The 16,381-nt window shown below is 34.4% G+C and overlaps 1 protein-coding gene across 5 annotated transcripts in view; it reads left to right on the top strand.

Annotated features, from left to right (window-relative positions):
• NAALADL2 (N-acetylated alpha-linked acidic dipeptidase like 2) overlaps positions 1 to 16,381 on the top strand; it is a 1,349,309-nt gene that overhangs the window by 644,558 nt on the left and 688,370 nt on the right. For all 5 annotated transcript variants that reach the window (XM_017502844.2, XM_037729372.1, XM_017502843.2 and 2 more), the window contains one exon: positions 8,672 to 9,173. In XM_017502844.2, coding sequence (XP_017358333.1) covers positions 8,680 to 9,173 — 494 coding nt within the window. In that variant the 5' untranslated portion in view covers positions 8,672 to 8,679. The remainder of the gene's footprint in view (positions 1 to 8,671; positions 9,174 to 16,381) is intronic.

Below are 16,381 nucleotides of genomic sequence, written 5' to 3' on the forward strand. Positions count from 1 at the left end.
CACATTGTCATGATATATTAACACTGCTCCTAAAAGAACAAGTATGAGAAAAGCTATTTCAGAAAGTAGAAAGTGCAGATGCTAGGTGTACTGAATTACCATTGTGGGCCTTAAATAGTTTTTGTGTGTTACGATTTTAGGAAACAGAGGAATATGAATTTTAGAACAAAGCACTTCTAGTTTGTAGAAACCTCTTACTTCTTGAAAGAAAAGATATTTAAAAAGTAAACCAATAAAGTACCTTCAAACATCTGAAAAATAGAGTGCTTTCATGGCCTTGTGTAGATACAAGCTTCAGCTCACTGTTCTTGCAAATCCAAAAGCCGCAGTGAAAAAGCAGCAATTTAAGGTCATTCACACTGGCTGAAAAGATAAAAAATTGCAGTGTACTATCAAGCTATGAGGCTCCTCCTGGCAGACAGCTCTCAAAGAGCCAAGTGGTGATTGTCTTGATGTGTTAACTCTTGACACCCTTGAAGCCTTCTTTTGCCAGTGTAAACGACACATAGTAGGGAGTGGACAGGATGAGCCGAAGGGTTTTCATGTCTGAAAACAGGTCAGCAGCAGGTTGAATGTGAACTGTAACTGTCAAGTTGTTAGCAGAGTTGCTTTGCTCTTTGTCCCTCAGCGACAGGAGAAGAAAACACTTTGTCTCTTTGCTGTTAAGAAGAGACAATAAACTGGTGGTTGTGGTCTTTTCTTCAAAACACTGTGCTTGGAAACAATTCTTTCTTATTCAAACCCCAGTGCCAGGAGTCATAGCCTGCCAGGGTGCTGTGGAGAGAGAGAGAGGAAAAAAATAGATCTGTTAGGTCCTGAATGTAGTCAGAGCAGATTCAGAGAGCAGAGGATCCAGACAGGACTATTAAGATCGAAGGGCCATGGAAATCCTGGTGCTTATAGTCACTTTCTTACCATGACCAGGGATTAATAAGCCAGTAAGATCTCTGTATTTGCTAACATCGTGCTAACTCTGGTACCTTTTAGAAAACCTGGATGTTGTGATGTTTACAAGAGTAGCTTTTGAAATTTAACATGCCAGCTCTTCTACTTTATTAGCTGTGAGAATATGGGAAAATAATTGCTAAGCCTCAAATAACCTCATCTATAAAATGGGGATGATAATAGCACTTAACATAGGATTGCTTCATTAAAGGGCATAATGCAGGTAAAGACCTAACTTTAGAGTAATTCTTGTCTCATTTTAAGGGTTCAGTGAATTGTATATTAACATATTATTTTGCATGATCTATCATGCGGATACTGTTATTCTGTGTATCAAAATCTAAGTGCAAAAGATAAAAAGGACATTCATAGATTTTTCTGACTAGTTAGAGAAAAGTATATTCTCAAAACAGAAATCTGCAACTGCAGAAAAAGATAACAGTTAAAAAAAAAAAAAGAATTGAAAACAAACGCTTCAGGCAAGACTGACAGCCTTGTACATTAACAAGTGAGATCAGGCAAATACTGATGGAACTCAGGAAGACCCTGTAGACAACCATCTTTGCTATGCTTGTGGAGAAGCTCAGAACTACATTCAAATTCAATTACAGTGACTTTTTTTTTAGCCAAAACATTAGAATTCTTTTCTCCTCCAATATTTTATCTTATAGGTTTGTGAATATATTTATCTCATGTATGTGTGTTTCTAATGTAAGCCACTTCATACACTCTGAAGGTAAAAGTATGCAAATTTGACAGAAGTAAGTACAGTAAATATTTTTAAAAACAAGCAAGAAAACATACTCCGGAATCTATGTGGAGGTGGAATCAGATAACAAAAAAGACAAAGAAGGAGCCCATGGCAGGACAAGGAATTGCTTACACACCCCTGAGAAAAATAGTTTTGTGATCTTAGTGAGATTTAAATTTATATGGTAGATATCCTAAATAATACGAAGTGTTCACACTACCAGTTCAGGACACACATAAAATTTATTGTTTTGGTTCACACTAATCAGCTCTTCTGTTTGCTAAATCCTGAATGGAATTTATATAATTCTGATATTTAAAAACTTTACCACAAATATAGGAACTCAGGTGGGCCCAATTAACCATCCAGTTAGGGTGTGTTACACAAATTGCGGTTGCACACAGGGCCCCAAAAGCTGGCCTACTCAGGGAAATAGCAGGTGGTTATGCATATGCAACTGATCTGGAACAGATTTGCACGAACTGACTGGGTTTCACCAACTAATTTTTTTTTTCAAATGGTTTTGACTGCATTTTGCAATTTATAGCTCATGAGTTTGGCATCCTATAAGCATACCTTTTAGATGTCATTTAGTGATCAAGGTTACTCAGGCTTCAGGGTGAAGTCTTAGTTAATGTTCTCCAACTTGATTATCCACTGTGCCTAAATTCTGTGTACTACTTGTTATAGAATAGGCTGTGACTAATTTATTTTTCTAAAAATAAAGCACAAATAATAATTTTCTTTACTTTGTATATCCTATTTAATCTATTAGTGAAGCATGAACAACAAATAATTATTGTCATTTCTTTTATGTGTTTGACATATAAAATTGCAATTAAATAAAGAATTCTTTTTTTTTTNTTTTTGAGACAGAGTCTCACTCTGTCACCAGGCACCAGGCTGGAGTGCAGTGGCGCGACCTCGGCTCACTGCAACCTCCACCTCCTGGGTTAAACCAATTCTCCTGCCTCAGCCTCCCGAGTAGCTGGGACTACAGACGTGCGCCACCAGGCCCAATAAAGAATTCTTAATGCATTTGCAGACACTATAGCAGTTGCCAAGACCATTTCACTAAAACCATAAATGAGAAAAAAATCTCATTATACTGAAGAATTAAGTTGGGAACAGAGTCTTCTGAATTACTATTTTTATAGTTTTATCCTTTGCCTTGCTCGCAAGTTGATACCATTAAAGCTTTCAACAGCAAAAAATTATTCCACAAACATGGGCTTTATTTGTATAAACTAGATTTCTACTGAAAATTTTATGTTAAATGTTTTTTTTTTTTTTGCCTATAAGGAATATTCTTAAACTTAGATTTAAAAATTCCTATGGGTACTATGTAGTTCACTGTTACAGTACCTGAAGTAATACTGCACAAAGATGCATAATGAATGTCTTTTGATGATGCACTGACGTTTCTAAGAAATGCTTTTGCCTCAAATCAATCCATGAAACCAGCAAATTATTTGACATTGAAAGCTTCAGAAAACACTATATGAATATTTTTTCTTATTGTACAGTGAAGATTCAGTCATGGATTGTCATAGGGAATTGAGATTCTGCCTTATGTTTTAAAGCTCATTTGCTAGAGTCATTGATTTATTTTACTTGTAAAATGATTTTTACAAGTAGGAAAGCCTGTATATGTGTTCTTAATTCTAATAAGATCTATACAGTCTTTTGTACTGTTTGAGTTAAAATATTAGTAACATAGTCAATGAATCAAGTCAAACTTCTGTGGTAAACATGGTGTTCTACAACAAACATTTGTAACTCAGGATTACAATTACACATCACCAATTCCTGGAACTACTAAACAGAATTCTTTAACATGGGAAAGCTCTGTTATTCTTTGAGTAAATAGACCAAAAATAAACTAAACTCTGTAATAAGATATAGTCAAATGTAATAATGACTTTTATATAAATATTAGCCAAACTTCTCTTTTATGTATCTGAACCATAGCTAATGATTAACAGAATACTTCCAATTTTCAAAGGCATTTGGGCACACAGCTTTATTTCTCAACATTTCCAGGTCCTTGATATTAAAGCTTGAAGTCTCAGGTCATAGTTTAATTTAATTAACCCTGTATTTTAAAGTTCTAAGCTCCAAATATTTCTATTTTCTTAGATCTTAGAATTTCTGGAAAAATATTAGTGAATCACTATAATTATTAGTGTATCATTTATAATGTGTTAGACAATGTTCTGAGCACATTAAATTATTTATCTCATTTACTCATAATAACTTCAAGAATTTGATTCTTTTATTATTTCTGTTTGACAAATGGGAAATTTAAGCATGAAGTCCACTAATTTGGAGATTTATAAGGTCAGAACATTAATATAATAAATTCTCTCATTATGACTGCTGAACAAGGAAGAAAGACTGCTGTGATCATATTCCCAAATGGCATAAGTAATATGTAGCATTTAAAAAATCTTTTGTCTAATCTGTATTTATTATCTAAAATATTTGGCAGGTCCTGTGTGAGGCTAGATCTGCAGCAACTAGAGATTATATTTTACATTTGCAGTTTTCATTCTATTACCATGCTTATCTTTTATTTCTATATAATTTACTTTGTTAAAGCTCGTAGTTGTGAAAAAATAGCATTCAGAAGTGTCAGTTGATTTTAAACTATCATATGTTGAATATAGATGAATATTCATTATTATTAATCTAAGTCTGTCATAGGTCAGAAAAATACCATTCAGTTCAACTTGTATCCAGTTTATTTTTATAATAGAAAGATTTAAATAAGCGCATGTAAAATAAAAGAAAGTGTATTTTATAATAGAGGTATTTTAAATAAGTGTATATAGAAGGTAAAGGTTTTAGTATGTTAAATTTTAAAAACTAGCTTTTGGTTATAGGCCTAGATGGAAAGAGATGTCACCTAAGCGAATAAGTTCTGTTGAAACTATGGAAAATATACTTTTCATAATAATTGCATTTTATAAAACAGATCATGTGATACAATATTACGTGTAAGGGTGTTAACAGATATTTCCATTTGAAGAAACGTCACAAGTTTCTATGATCTTCTCTATACTAAAGTATATCTCTTCTAGATAATTATTCATGTGGTAGATTATAAAATCTACTACATGTACTTTTTAAAAATAACTCACATGGGGTAATCTTAAAGTGCCATGACAATACAAATTAACCAAATCATGTACATCAGTAATAAAACAAAATTGAATGGCAGTATAACATGATCATGTTTAAGACATGCTGATTTTGCTGGAGATTTATCTTTGAATATAAAATTTTCATACTACTAGGGAATTTGAAGCTTCTGATAAAAAGAAATGTATTATGTTTTTGTCTCACAGGGCAGAGGTATTTTAAAGACAGCTACCTTCTTGGTGGGAGCCATTGAATAATTTATACCAACTCAAAACTAAATATGTTACTAAAGTTCTGCCTTTATTTGGTAGTTTATTTGCTGCTAAATTATATATATATATATATATATATATATATCTTTAATATGTTATATAAATATATATATATATGTTTTAAGTGAAAGAAAACTATCAGGGTGGAGATATCTATGTTTATTTTTGCAAAACATCTATACTATTTTTAAGGCAAAATAATTTTATAGAAATATTTACTAATCCTATATATGTATATAATATATTTATATATATATATACACATATATTTGATATATAAAATATATGACATTTGTAATTGATTCTACCAAGTTGATGATTAAAATGCTTTATCATATATGTCGTTACATACTCATTTTTTTGGTAATTTTCCTGAGATACTTTGGATTTTGTTATATCAAGTGACTTCATCTACCTTTATCCCAGATGTGACTCTCTGAAAGATAGAATTTAATGAAAATTTAATAATGTGTAATGAATTCAAAAGCAATAGTAAGGGTGTCAGGTAGAAACCCATCATGCTGATGAGTTAATATCTGTATCTGCATTACATTCTATTTGCTGGCTCTGTCTGATGTTTGAGGAGCGTTAAATTGCTGATGTACATGTGATGGAATGCCTATTGTCAGGCTAGAGATGAAAACTCTGCCTCACCATTGCAGTTGGCTTTTAAATGATTTATAGAGAAGTGACTTTGAATGTTTGTATTAGAGGTCAGAATTAGAGATCTCACATTTCTGTAGTAACTCCCATGTGCCAAGTCTTCTTTGAACGTAAACCAAGCTCTACCATTCAATTTTTTTTTAAGCCTTTACGGGGAGAGAGAGAGAGAGAGAGAGGGAGAGAGAGAGAGAGAGAGAGAGAGAGAGAGAGAGAGAGAGAGAGACTCTGATTCATTAAAATGGGAGAAAAAAAATCTAGACAACTGTATGGAAAAATTGTCCAAGTAAAGTAATCAATAATGCATAAGCTGAACAGTTAAGGAAGTAAATATAATATCATGTCAAGATAACAGCAATTTATTGATGTTTAGGCCAAAGTGAAAAAGATTGAGTGAAGCCAGGAAATTGCAGTTTACAAAGTACATTAAAATAAATTGGTTTCTAAAGTGTTTAGAGATTACTTATTCTACTTCCTTCAGATTTTTTTGTATCCTCTAGTATTTTCTTCTGACATTTTCTTTAACCCCAGTGAGATTCAGTTTCTTCCTCTATAAGTTAATCAGCCATTACCTAACCTATTCGAATACTTATCACTAACTCCATATGTTACTTACTTTCTCTGCCTGTCTTGATTTGACCAAAGACAGAATTCAAACGCTATACTTCCTTGAATCGTTTTGAAAACAAGGCCAAACAAGAAGGAATGGAGGGAGGGAGGGAAAAGAAAAGAAATGTAGGGCTATGAGAACATTTAGTTTATCATGTGATGATTTTTATGTTTTAGTCTCTACATATAGACTAAATGTTAATAAAAAACACCAAACACTATAATGTGTGTGTGTGTGTGTGTGTGTGTGTGTGTGTGTGTGTGAATATTATACAGCCTCCTCTCCATCTCCACAATGTCTTGCAGGATTATGTAATTATTAACTTTCCACCAATCCTTGACAGTTCTATCTCCTCTAATACTAGAAATGTGTCTTCTATATAGCCCATCCACTACTCAAATAGCTGCTTTAGATTCACTATCTGAATGAATCTAAATGACAAGACTATAAAGTTTGTATTATTATTATGCCCATTTCATATGTGAAGACCCTGTGTTCTAGGGAGGTTGAGATTTTTGCCCACTGTCAGCTTTTCCTAGCTTTTTTCTCAGCATCTTTGCCCATGTGCTGTATCCTCAGCCATAGCATATCACTCTAGGCTTTTCAAATGGAGCGTTCTTATTCTTTGCTTTTGTAAATTTCCCCTTCTTGTGTGTTCTACTCTCACAACCACCTCTCTTGCAAAGCAACTTAGAGGTCACTTTTTTTGAATAATAAGTTTCTATATTTTCTGCTAGAATCAATCACCGGTGAGTTTCCCTGGCACTTTGCACATCGTATCTGACGTTTTTGTTTGTTGGTGCATTGTCTCTCTGATATGTTGGTTCCCTGTTTGGGGAATAGGATCCTATTTATTTCTGTCTTCATTGCCTATCTCAGTGCCTGACATGCATTAGATAATCATTTGTATTGAGTCAATGCTGGGTAAGAATTATTCCTAGATTATAAGGTAGCATATGAAAATTCTAGTTAGAATTACAGACTTTGTATTTTATAAAATTTAATATAAATAATTTAATAGTTGAACTTTCTTAAAAATTTAGGGTATTTTAATTATATGGGCCTCAGCTAGTCAAAATCGGCGGTATGCATAGCCATAATTCTGTACGTAATGCCACTCCCTTTCGTGAAATCCCTGTTTTATCTTTTTCATGGGAATTTACTTGTCAACCACTATTACTAAGGCAATTAGCTAATCAATTATCAGTTGAGCTGTGTTTTTTCCCCACCACAGTGGGACACACTGAAAAATCATAAAACATAGTGAGGGACCTAAGATCCAGCTGGGGTGACTAATACACAGAAAAATTAAGTATGAATACTCTTAATCTGCAGCCGTAATACACCAGTGGGTTACTGAATGCAAACTTAAGACCACTTGCAGTTAATTAGCCCAGTTTTCCTGATACCACCCGGCAGGATACAACAAACTGTCATCCAAAGCTGTGCAGGGGAGAAGAACCTCCATCTGCCATTCCTGTAGCAAGGTTATAAAACCAAACTCTCCTAGGCTGGCAAAAGGCTTCCCTCTTTGGATTGATGCCATCCCAGACTTTTATTTAAAGTTTACTGAGCCAGGACAATTTGTGTCACTAATTTCTTGGAACATCAAAGTCCTCTCTCATGGTCTTAAAGTTGTGCAGTCTTTTTGGTAACTTAAGCCTCTGTAACATAACAGATTTTGCTTCTTGCAGAATTCATATTTCATTTAGTTATTCTGACTATACCCTGAATTTGTGTTTTTAAGACTAGCTCTGACAGTGTAATCATTCCAGGGTTTTTATTATTTTCTGTCTTTAACTTACCAAATCATAGCTTTACTACTTTTGTCTTTAAGTTTTTGGAAGTTGTTTTGTGACTATGAAGGTTTAATTTTGCCTTCTACATTGCATTGCCCTTCAGTGTAATTGCGCATTTGTGACTGTTGTGATTCTCCTGAGCTTCAAAGATTAATGGTTGAGGTGGGTGGGTGGGTGGGTGTGTGTGTCTGTGTGTGTGTGTGTGTGTGTGTGTGTGATTTTGTTTTCTCATAGCTTTTCCACTAAGTACCTTCTACTTTCATTTTTCTTTTATCTTCCTTTCCTATAATAACATCAACAGAATATTATAAGGTTAAATAATTAAATAAAATATGAGTTTCTACTGGGAAAATTTATTTCCCTGTATTATAATCATTACAATTTTATGGAAACCCAATTTGGCTTACTGTTTTGTTTTCAACTTGTTAGTTTTTTTTTTTTAATTGTGTGCTTATTTTATTAAAATATATTTGTCTTATTATTTTCACAGGGAAAAAGATGGCCTATCAGAAGGTCAATGCAGATCAAAGAGCTCCAGGACACTCACAGTACTTAGACAATGATGACCTTCAAGCCACTGCCCTTGACTTAGAGTGGGACATGGAGAAGGAACTAGAGGAGCCTGGTTTTGACCAATTCCAGCTAGACAGTGCTGAGAATCAGGACCTAGGGCATTCAGAGACTACAGACCTCAATCTTGATTCCATTCAACCAGCAACTTCACCCAAAGGAAGGTTCCAGAGACTTCAAGAAGAATCTGACTACATTAGCCATTATACACGATCTGCACCAAAGAGCAATCGCTGCAGCTTTTGCCACCTTTTAAAAATACTTTGCACAGCCACCATTTTATTTATTTTTGGGATTTTGATAGGTTATTACGTACATACAAATTGCCCTTCAGATGCTCTATCTTCAGGAACAGTTGATCATCAGTTATACCAAGAGATTCTCAAGACAATCCAGGCAGAAGATATTAAGAAGTCTTTCAGGTAGGTGAAGAAGAAACATGTTGTTTGAATGCATTTCTTGGGAAAAATGTTTCACACGGGGTATTGAACTGATGATTTTGCCATGGTTCAAGTCAGTGTTGCAAGCTGAGAAACATAATTTACCAGCACAACAAGAATAGAAACTTCAAGGGTAGAGGGTGCACATTTTTAGATTTATGGTACTTCAGTATAAATTTGTGATGCAGTTTGATTGATTACCAGTAAGAATCATAACTTCTGTGGAGACTAGAAGTCTCCAGCCACTGTATTTTCTTCCTCTTGAGGAGCTTAGTTAGGCCAAATTGGGATGCAAAGGTTGCCAGATATACATGTAATAAAAACTAGGACATTAGCCATATCATTAAAAACTTTAATAACATCAGAATAAAATAAACCTGCTTTATGGGCTGAAGTAACTGTCTTCAAAGGCTTCACTGATGTCATATAACTAGTGGATAACTTGGAAAATTTTATTAGCATACATGCTAAGTTGTAAAAGGTTTTCTAGTTTACATATTTAGTGAAGAATTGGATATGGAAGATGAGGTATTACCTTCCACATATGTCTTCTGTATTTGCAGGAAAAGAATAGTCGTAGGTGAATCATGTATGTTGTTTGTAGGTAGCTGAGTAGTGAGGTACTGCTTCTCCAGGATATTCTTTCTGAGTTCCACTGATTTGTTACAGCCAAGATGTTGGCCAGTGTGTATTTCCAGGGATTTCTCAGAAAAGCATGTCAACTGAATGATGTGTCACTTAATTCATGTACTTAAATTCCATGGGTGTTGGTGTTGGTAGATTCTAATCCTCTTCCTGAAGATTTTGCCTCAGTGACAGACAGGAATGTGTTTCCTACACTCTTCTGTATCTGCTATTCACTTTTGTGTAAGCATCCCTGGACATTTAATATGTGGATAATAACTCTTTTAAAGATACTTCTCAATGTAAAATTGTTCATATTGAATTGAGCTGAAGGACATGCTGTTGTCTTATAATGAATGATTGTATCAGTCGGGATCCAATGAAGATAAAAAAAAACTTCCTGAATATTTAAAGCAGAAGGCATTTAAACTATAGAAATGCTTCCAACAATGAACCGAACTGATAAGCCAATCAGGCGATACTCAGGGAGCCCAGCGAGTAACAAAATGGAGCCATTACTAAACCTAGACTAGAGGGAGAAGCCATGGGGTTGGGAGTCTGTGCATACAAGGGCAGAGAGGGGGACGTAACCTCAGCTGCAGACACCACTGAAGACAGAGAGAGAAATGCCCCAGCTTCTGTTTTCCTCCGGCCACTGTGTCCTAGCAGTTGTCCTATTGGCTGAAACCAGCCAGAGACTGCTGACCTACAGCCTGGGAAACTCATTCTGAAGGGACCCACTGCCTGAAATATAGGCTGGAGCAGGAAAGTTGCAAATAAAACTAAGTGGTTCAGGATTGCTATTAAAAAACAAAGAAAATGGAAGAACTCTATAAAACTGTTTTTACTTTAACTTCATTATGGACGTTAGTTCTATTACAAAATTTCTTGCAGAAAAGGATCTTTAGCATTAATTTCTTTTTAATGTTAAGGATAATCGTGTGTGTGTGCATTTTTTTTTTCCTGAGCAACTGGTTACTTTTTAATTTATTGACACAGTGAATGCCATAACCTAGTCTGCTTCCTTCTTTGCTTTGGTTCTTAGTAAGTTTAGAGTCAGATTTCTATTTGTAGGTTTATAAGGAACTTCATGACAAGCATTTTGTTTAAAAACTAAACTATGTATTTATTTTATCTCCTTATATTACTTTGACTTTCTTTGCCTTGTTTTAAGCCTTTTTTCAGCACCATTGTGGTCTTTAAAAACTGTCTTATGTCCTCTTTGCAAATAGGCAACTAATTATAAAATTTTAAATACATAATAATTACATTAAAATATTATTTTTCTCAGAATGGAAGCTGCATGATGGTAAGGATTATATTCCAGTCTTAAACTCCAAAATCAATAAAATAACATTTATGTCAAATCTAGCTATGAAAGTATAACCACTAGCAATTACACTCCCAGGTAGTTTTCTATGGTTAGGCACAGATTCACAATTATGGGTCCATCAAATAGCCAGAGTTTTTTTCTCTTTATTGAGATAACATACTTTCTATTTCAAAAAAAACGTATTTTTGGTACAAATATCTTTGCAAGCGTAACAGCTTCTCATCCAAAAATGACTTTACCCTCAGTAGTCATCCCACCTGCATGTTCTTATGAGTCTCTGTGTTTACTAAGCCATCTTAGCCTTAAGTATGTACCTCTTACTAGTAGTAGATTCCTGCCGTTACTTTCCATGAATTTATTGATAACTTTGTGCTCTTACTGGCCCGCTATTTTGTTCATCGATTGCTCTCTGTCTTCTCTGTTGGTTCTTTTTTCCTGCACATGCTCTAAGCCCATGTCAGTTCTTATCAAGTAGCCTAATAGTTGTGTAATACAAGATATGTTCTTTTTATAATAGATTAGACTGCAGACTGTATGAGAGAATGGACCAAACTTGGTTGTCCACCATTAAATGCAATCATCTAATAGACATTAAGTAATTATTTTTTAAAGAATAAAATGAATGCATGAATAAATGAGAAACTGTTCTATGTTTATCAATTATACTATGTATTTTTCAAATTATTTTACCATTTATATTTTTCATATTTTGCAATGTTATACAAAATGTGAACATAGCACTTTATATTATATGACATGGTCATATTTAAGTTATATAATTATGCTATAATTACTCAGAGGATAGCCTATGTTCTAATTTTAAATACATGCATGGTGGCGTGTGCCTGTAGTCCCAGCTACTCAGGAGGCTGAGGCAGGAGAATTGCTTGAACCTGGAAGGTGGAGGTTGCAGTGAGCTGAGATGGTGCCGCTGCACTTCAGCCTGGTGACAAAGCAAGACTGCTCAAGGAAAGAAAACAGAAAATGTTATAAATTACCTTCAACAATACCATGATGAATAACATCTTGTCTGGAAACCTCGTTAAAAATGCTGCTTCAGATATAGGCATATTTTAGTAATTAATATAATAAATTGGATTCCTAAGTCTCATTTGTTTTCTGTTCTTCCAAATGTACTTTTAAAAACAATCTTGTTCTCTCTGTTCTCTTTCTTCTTTCTCCTCTTTCTCCTCCATTACTCCCTTTCAAGCACTAAATTGTATATTTAGTTATGTGTAATATGGGTGTTAAATTTTGTAGTACTAATTAAACTTTACCATTGACACTATTTGGTTTGGTTAGCTGGCTTTAATGACGTCAAACTAAGGAAGTAACAAATTTACTGTGTATTACTGCCACTTTCTGTGCCATGCTCATGCCCATGAATCATAGCACTCTTTATTGCTGTACTAAGACCTTGCCTCGGAATCCTTCTCAACCCAACAATCTTGAAAGCTCCATTCATTGATCAGAAACACACAAGAAAGATTTTGCCATTCTTACGATATAGCTATGCTCGGTCAGCTGATATAATTAAGTTGATTTAACTTATAGGGATACATTTTTCTCTTCTGGAAAGATAAATTCCATAATTTTAACCAGGACAACTAGCTACAGCAAGAAACACAACTCATGACCAATCTATAAGGCCAAAAAGTCCAAAATCTTGCAACCCTGCATTTTAACATTTAATGTATTTTTACAGACTTTTCTGTACAAAATTGATATCCTGAAAGGAGAAAATCTCTGTCCAAGCTATCTAAAAGCAAAATATATATATATATAATTTACTTTTTCACCTATAACTTTCTCACTTGCACTAATTTACCATCCCATAATATAAGAAAATATGCAGCTGGGGTGCTTTCCTGTCCCCTTCTTTTAACTCAGACATTAGGTTTGTTTACTTGTTATACTATTGGTGCCTTTCCTGTGCACACGGTTTTCTCATTTTTTATCTCTCCCTTTCTGCACCTGCCACCCATGTTAACTTCCTTCCATTCAAGAACCACTGCATTTCATTTATCAAAGAATGAATAATTGAGCAAGTTTCCTGTTCAAGCAACTGGACAACTTGTACATTACCTCCAGTCTTAAATGAGGGAATCAAGGCAGTCCCTACCTAAAGGTAAACTGACTGTGGAATTCATGAAGACCCACAGAGTGGTTTTATGGTTGTCAGGACACTAGAAAGGCTGATATGAAATAGTGGTTTGTCTCTCCTCTCGCCACACAGAAATATATATTTGACTGACATGCTTTTGTACAAACACAAGATTTTGCTGTTGTTTGATGATGTTGTTTGATGATGATGATACCATCAGCAGCTATTCTCTTCTAGTCTCCAGCTTTATCTTCCAGCCATATTTTGGCCCTTCTTCACCTTATTACTGTTATTATTATTATTATAACAGTATTTGTCTTCCCCACATGTTTTTTGTCCCTCTCTAATTTCAGTATTAAAATGAATGAGAGGAGGAAGATTGGGAGAAATGAACAAAGCAATAAAGCAACTGCTGTTTGAATTGGAGAAAAACATGTAAATGTATGCACATAATTCAGAGTATGCAAACGATAACAGAATGAATTTAACAGTAATAGAGTGATGGCTCCTAAAGGAAGTAATTAGCTATCCTATCATTGATCTCTCCAGATAACAAATGTGCGTTGTCTTAAATTTAATCCGAAAAGGAGTACATAGGATAAAATTGATTTAATTATGCATAGTGTTTCATTGTTCTGAACCTTAAATAAGACAACTTCTTAACTCAGAGTTTCTCAGTGTTATGCAGAATGGCATTAATTGTCTTAACTGGATTCAACTCACAGATGCAAGCTCGTGCCCCTCACAATCCTTAGGTATTTGACAAGAGCAGCACCCACTAAGGGAAAGAATAAGGATTGTTGAAGGGGACTTTGACTGCACCAACCTTCTCCATCTTAATCTGTTAAAATACTGTAAAATACTATTTGAGATCTGGTTCAGGCGCCCACTCCTTCATGGAAATCTTGATATCCTATCAGCTGAATTTTCGATTTCCCTTTGTAACCCACATACTTTATTTCCTCTCATTTTGTCAGCATGAATCACTTTCTGTTTTGTGGTGGAGAAAGAGCCGTGGGTATGGCTGAGTTTAAATAGCATGCAGGCACTCAGTAAGACTTTACTGCATGAGAGAATGAACCAGAATACAGATCTTCTTGATAAACCTTCATTTCCATGTGGATCATCACTTTTTTTGAAAATGAAAATAATGTATACTTTTTGTTATTTATACCTCTTATTGAAATTTTCATCATACATATGTATGATTCATATATATATACATGGCTATGTATACACATACACATATCCCTTTGATTTTTAAACAAATTTTATCTACGTGCTCATAGGATGCACTAAAAAGTTGATTTTGTATATAGATGAATTTTTTTCTCTTATATAAACATGAGCTGGATGTCTACTATATTCCAGGCACTTGGCTAGTCACTCTATAGTTTTTAATGACATCCTGTTTAATCTTGAGGGCATTCTTTTTCTATACAGCATAAATGAAAATAAAAAATTTGCAAAAGGTATTTCCATGATCACAGGTTTTCAGGAGGTATAAAGTGGATCCCCTCACAGCTAATTTCAGCTTCAGGAAGAGGTTGTCTCAGTCTGGGCCATTTCTGCTTAAAGGCTTGCTTTCTTACTCTCAGTGGTCAAGTTCAAAGGATTCTGTCTCTCTCTCCTCCTCAGCTCCCATGCACTCACACATGCACACAAATTATTTTATCAATTTGGTTACATACTGAGATTAGGTGTTACTTTCCTAGTAAGCAAATTTTCTTGATCTTTTTTATTGAGTCTATCTAATGTGAAGCATCAGGACTAGGAGTGTTAAGGATCAAATGTTGGAACTGTTAATTTTTCTAATTTATTTTATTTGGTATTATTAGTTAGAGGGGTCTATTTTACATAATTGCAGTGATTGTCTTCTATCAATGAACTATTTTCATTAGATATATCAAGATCATCTGCAGTAACTGGCTGCCTATTCTGAAAATTAATCAGCCTTAGGGCTTATCACATTTTTCTTGTATCTTTTTCCTGCATTGACTATAATATGCTTTTCCATCCACTCAATTCTTGATCTTATTGATTCCAAAAAAGGAACAAGATCAGTCAGTTGTAGTACAAGGGAGTAACAAAACTTTTACTTTGAGGATCAGATATGTCAATTTCCTGTGGATTCATTTGACTTCCCGACACTCATGCTATAGAAAAGTTGGTAATGATCACATGTGGTAGAGTGCAGTATAAGTTAAACATGGAAAGGTTGAGAACTGTTTGCATGCTTCTCTCTTTCACATTCCTGTTTAGTGTCAATGAAATCAATATTCAAGTGGCAGATACGGTCCTTTGACGTTTGCAGTTTCAAAATCCTAATCCATGCTTTAAAAATTAAGTGAATTTCAGCTAAAACTATTAATTTCATAATCTCATAGGAGTGATTTACAGGGGGACATTTCAATTAAAATATATTTTAAAATAGATTATGTATGTAAAATGCCTCAAATCAATTAAATACTTTGTCATCGTTACTTAAAATTTTTTCCAGTGGATATTTCTAGCTAACGGGAGAGAAAGTAAAGTTGCTGCGTAATTCAAGTACCAAAAACAGATGATGAATACCGGCACCCCACTGCCCCCAACCTGGAAAACTGTCACTGAATGGATAGTTCATTTTACTTTCCAAATTGTAGATGCTTATATAACCAGTATAATGTTTAATTTTATGTACTAACTAGGATAATTAATACATGGTACCCAGATGTTTGGTCAAATATTATTTTAGATGTTTCTGTGAAGGTATTTTTAAGATGAGATTAAGATATAAATTAGTAGACTTTAAATATAGCTGATTACCATTCATAATATGAGCGAGTCTCATCCAATCCATTGCAAACTTTAATAGGAAACGACTGACCTTCCCAGAAAAGAGGTAATTCAACTAGCAGACGGCCTTGGACTCAAACTGTGTTCTTCCTTGGGTCTTTAGCCTGCCAGCTACCCTGCAGATTTTGACTTGCAAGCATTCACAATTGTGTGAGTCAGCTCTTTAAAATAAATCAGTCTAGCTCTCTTTCTACACAAGTACGTGCACACACATACACACACATCCTGTATGTTCTGCTTCTCGGAGAACCCTGATTTTTACACACAGAATTAGATAACTTAAATAAACCA

Source organism: Cebus imitator, unplaced genomic scaffold (assembly GCF_001604975.1).
Source record: "Cebus imitator isolate Cc_AM_T3 unplaced genomic scaffold, Cebus_imitator-1.0 Scaffold300, whole genome shotgun sequence".
NCBI classification, from domain to species: domain Eukaryota; kingdom Metazoa; phylum Chordata; class Mammalia; order Primates; family Cebidae; genus Cebus; species Cebus imitator.